This window comes from Penaeus vannamei, chromosome 7 (assembly GCF_042767895.1).
Source record: "Penaeus vannamei isolate JL-2024 chromosome 7, ASM4276789v1, whole genome shotgun sequence".
Classification (NCBI taxonomy): domain Eukaryota; kingdom Metazoa; phylum Arthropoda; class Malacostraca; order Decapoda; family Penaeidae; genus Penaeus; species Penaeus vannamei.
Window position 1 is genome coordinate 4,758,370 of NC_091555.1, and position 5,000 is coordinate 4,763,369.

Sequence of the window (5,000 nt, forward strand, 5' to 3'; positions counted from 1 at the left end):
GCCAATCAGATTGCAGGGGGGTGGGGGGGTCCCCCTATACCACCATGGAAAACTAGTGCTTTACATTTTCTTTCCAGGATTTATCTTTATCTTAACACTTGACATAAGAAGGAAGGTAAGTAGTATTTTTCCATTAATTGGATATTTCAGGAAAGTAGGTTTATGAAGGAGCCAAATAAAGATGCATTTAAAAAGGTAGATAACAATGCTTAATACATCTTATTCTTTCAGTGAAAGTACACATACACATACCCATATGCAGGTAATGAATATGAATGCAATAAAAATTACAGGTAAAAAAAAATGAATATGCATAAGTGTAATGTTTCTTCTCGTGAAAACTACAATATGATTCTAGAACAATTACATGTTTTTACATATGTTTCCGTGGTGTAGTGGTTAGCACGGTCGCCTCCTACGCGACAGACTCGGGTTCAATCCCCGACGGATAATAAAGGCCAGATGTTTTTATGTATGAATTTCTGTTTGTATAGGAGGTATGAGGTGAACGAGTCCAGTTACACAGACTCATGAAAATATGAAATCAGTGAGCAGAGGCGGGGTTACTATGGTGGCAGGGGGGGGGGGCACCCAATCCCCCCTGCAACCTGATCGGCCACCCCGATGCATTTAAAAAGGTTAATAACTTTTTTTTTAAGGTTTGATATGATTCAGTGCAATGGTAGGTACAAAATGATGCTTAATCCATCTTACTCTTTCAGTGAAAGTACACATACACATACCCATATGCAGGTAATGAATATGAATGCAATAAAAATAACAAGTAATAAAAATGAATATGCATGTGTAATGTTTCTTCTCGTGAAAACTGCAATATGATTCTAGAACAGTTATATGTTTTTACATCCGCTTCCGTGGTGTAGTGGTTAGCACGGTCGCCTCCTACGCGACAGACTCGGGTTCAATCCCCGACGGATACTGCGAGTGTGACATTTTTATGTACGGATTTCTGTTTGCATTATCTACTTACCTTCCGTTCCATATATCTTTCTACTTTTGTTTCTGTCTCTTTCTCTGGTTTTTACAATGCGAAGGAGTAATCAAGACTGCCCACTTCAGTACTTATATTGTACAGTTATACATTGTTTATGTTTTCTTGCTGTGTGAGTATTATGTATTATTATATGTTAATATTATATATTCATATATGACTATTATATATAAATATTATATATTAATACATAAAGGGTCAATGACTCTTGGGCTGGGGAGGGGGGGGCACACGGGGTGTGATTGCCGGGGGGGGGGGCGGGTGTCCCCCTGTGCCACCATGGAAGACCCGCCTCTGCACTTGTGACAGAAATAACAGGCATCGAAACAAAACAAACAAAAATACAAAGAATATAATTGAAACTACTTTGATGGCGGGGAAACTAGATATATATAACAACGGCAATGAAAATGATGGCGAGAATGGTGTTCGGACGTTAGATTAACCAGAACACACTTTTGTGTTGTATCCAAAAGAGAAAGTTTATGGATTTAAATGAATAAATGAATGCATACAAATATGTATTTATATATATAAATATATATATGTGTGTGTGTGTGTGTGTGTGTGTGTGTGTGTGTGTGTGTGTGTGTGTGTGTATATATATATATATATATATATATATATATATGTATGTATATATATACATATGTTTGTGTGTGTGTCTATATGTATATGTGTGTGTGTGTGTGTGTGTGTGTGTGTGTGTGTGTGTGTGTGTGTGTGTGTGTGTGTGTGTGTGTGTGTATGTGTGTGTGTATATATATATATATATATATATATATATATATGTATATATATATATATATATATATATATATATATATATATACATATATATGTGTGTGTGCGTGTGCGTGTGCGTGTGCGTGTGCGTGTGCGTGTGCGTGTGCGAGTGTGTGTGTGCGTGTGTGTGTGTGTATGTGTGTGTATATATATGTGTGTGTGTGAGTGTATGTGTGTATATATATATATATGTGTGTGTGTGTGTGTGTGTGTGTGTGTGTGTTTATATAACTTAATATACATGGAAAATGATACAAAAAAGTCCATTTTCATCATTTTATTGAGCAAAATTTTGGACGGAAAGTATCACAGACAGTGAAAAAATTTAGGTGATAGAGCCACATCAACGGATAGGACAGCCTGAGGTCGTGCTGACTAGAGAATGACCTCTGACCTTTTCTGACCTCTAAACACTTGACCCGGTTAGGTTAACATGTTCGAAGATCGTGTTCATAATAAGGGGCGAAGGAAGGGGGAGGAAAATGGTGCAAAGGGAATGAAGAGAATTTTTTTGAAAGGTTTTGGAGGAAGTTGAAGAAATTAAGGAAGAAAATAACGAAATTAAGGAACATGATAAGAACGAGAATAATAATAATAATAATAAAAAAAACTGGAACGCAAACGAAAATAAGTTGAAGGACAGAAAATCATGGAAACAAGAGAGAGACGATAAAAGAAAGAAAAAAAAATACGGAAGAAAATGAGAAAAGATGAAAGAGGAGAATAAGTTAAAAGGATAAAAGTGACTAGGTGCTCCATAGTGCTTCTCATTAGCTTACACATGTGCATCGAATATACAGTTCTTAGTCAGATGTTCACAATCGGTAACATATATCTTCTATAACTACTCTCACATATGGATAAAATATACATAAAATTCTCCAGTTTCCACGAGTTCTTTACACCTTAACAGGAGCTACAAACTGTGAATGGTTACTTACTTTCTTAATATAGAATATCTATTCCTATCTACGTAGAAGTTACTACTTGGAATTTTAGAAAACTCTACAAGACTTTGTTTGGTGGTTTAGAAATTCAAAATTATCATACGAAATACAAGCTAAACTCTCTGAATAATGTAGTTTTTTGCTCTATGCTAAAAAGAACAAAAGTATATTTGCTGTGTGTTTATATATAATCTTTTGTTGTTTTTTTCTTTCTTAACCTGAATTATTTTCACGTTCTTATCTTGAGATGGAGATGACATAATGCTATTACGATGGAAAAATAACACCGGTTTGAATGCAAATCTTGAAAGGAAAACGTTCTTTGGAATTTGGGACTAGATAGTGAAGGGGATGTAGGTATATATTAGCTGGAAGAACGGCAGTGTTTTTAAATCAGAGATGATTACAATTAGCATTACATCAGAATTCCGTGTTCAAACAAATCAGAAAGAAAAGAAATAGAAAAGAAGAGAAAAGAGATTATCACGAGAGAGAGGTTCGGGGAAAGAAAGACGGAGACGGAGAGAAGGGAAGAGAATGAGAGAAAACAGGAATCAGAGACACAACAAGGTGCCCGGAGTCCCAGAGACAAGGACGCGGCACGGAGGAAAATCCTATTTATTCTTCTATGTCGTTCTAGTAATCCTCTTCTTCGGCTTCACTGAGTGGATTCTGTTCGACTTCGTTGTAATCCATCTCCAGTGCTGCCAGATCCTCTCGTGCTTCGGAGAACTCTCCTGCAGGTACAAGTGTGGTAAGGTATGTAGCTTAAGGGTAGTCTCGCGGAGCTGGCTATAGTGGCGTATGAGATTTTTTAAAAATAACTTTCCTTGGCAAGTAGAGACCACATCTTAGTGAAATAGAGGAAATTAGGCCTTCATATAAGTTAATTTAACCATGCTTCAGGTCTTATCAAGAAAGAAGGGAATAACCACGTCTTAGTGAAATTATAAAGGGAGTTAGGCCTACATATATAAATTAGTTTAACCATGCTTCAGGTCTTACCAAGAAAGAAGGGGATACGAGCACAGTCAAATGAAAAAAATCCCTTTTAATATCTTTTCTGTCTATCCCTTACCATCTTAGAACCATAATTTACATCATATTTTCATACCTTAAATACCATGATAAATTATAACTTCCCCTCATGCTAAATCCTTAGTACCTTACGCGTTAAGATCCTGTGGTTTTGTCTCCTGCCCACAAATGAAATAAAAATTATTCTTTCTAAAGAATACAATACGCTGTTTCTTCTTATCCAAAACCTAGAAAATTAAACTAAGATTAACAAACCAACAAACCTACTTCATTCGACATAATATTTCTTGTACCATCCAGCATTTTCCAAAAATTATTAGCAAAGAAAAAAGAAGATATGTTCCCTAGAACTTATTTTTAATTCGTCTGACAAATATCTTAAACTAGTTGCTCTTCTTGTAAATATCCAACGCTTTCATATAATAATTAGAAAAAGAAGAAGAAAGAATAGAGGAAATAAAAGGTATTCCTATGAAACTATTTTTGAAGTTTGAGAGGAATCAGATATCACTGTTACCAAACTCGCTCTGTTGAAAACCTGCGGAGTCACTGTCAGGTTTCCACTACGTATTTTTTTTCCGTGATTAAAACATTATTACAGAATAAGAGGGATTAATTCTGAAAAAAAAAACTTTTGTACGGTATTTCTTCGTAATTGTGAGTTCAAGGACCAATTTCTTTTCATAATTTTGCTTTCTTAGTTTAAGGACCAATTTGTTTAAAATTTTTGTTTTCTTAGTTCAAGGACCAATTTATCTTCATATTTTCTGTTTCTTCTTGATATTCTTATGTGTTTTTTCTGTATTTTTTCATAGTTACTGCGGGTTCCATCCTCTTGAAGAGATGGCGATGATCTGACTACATTACTCGAGTCTTTATCTTCATCTTTTTTATCGTTTTCCATCCTTTCCATCCTTGTCACTTCACTTCTCCCACCGTTCGTTAACACATCCTCTTTCTTCCTTCATCCACTTCTCCCTATTCCACTTCTCCCACCGTTCGTTATCACATCCTTTTTCTTCCTTCATCCAATTCTCCCTATTCCACTTTTAGTACTCTGCTTCACTCATGTTGTCCTCTTCGTATGTCTTCTCCACTTCTTCGTAGTCCATCTCGAGGGCCTGGAGGTCCTCTCTGGCCTCGCTGAACTCGCCTGCGGGAAGCGGGAGGAGGCGGTGAGGGCGGTGAAGGAGGAGGGAGAGATGGAGAAAGAGAGG

At 36.3% G+C, this 5,000-nt stretch overlaps 1 protein-coding gene and 1 non-coding gene across 5 annotated transcripts in view; one reads left to right on the plus strand and one right to left on the minus strand.

The window, feature by feature from the left end:
• The first annotated feature begins 869 nt into the window (after positions 1-869).
• TRNAR-CCU (transfer RNA arginine (anticodon CCU)) lies at positions 870-941 on the plus strand. The gene has a single exon. It is a non-coding gene; the product is annotated as a tRNA-Arg (tRNA).
• A 1,121-nt stretch (positions 942-2,062) lies between these two features.
• LOC113800499 (tubulin alpha-1 chain-like) overlaps positions 2,063-5,000 on the minus strand; it is a 74,870-nt gene continuing 71,932 nt past the window's right edge. For 2 of the 4 annotated variants that reach the window (XR_011398654.1, XR_011398655.1), the window contains exon 11: positions 3,355-3,482. Coding sequence is in view for 2 of the 4 variants with exons in the window: in XM_070123435.1 (XP_069979536.1) it covers positions 4,833-4,936 (104 nt within the window). In the remaining 2 variants the exon portion in view is untranslated. Of the gene's footprint in view, positions 4,937-5,000 lie in introns of all 4 variants that reach the window. The other 2 variants (XM_070123436.1, XM_070123435.1) reach the window with 2 other exon arrangements.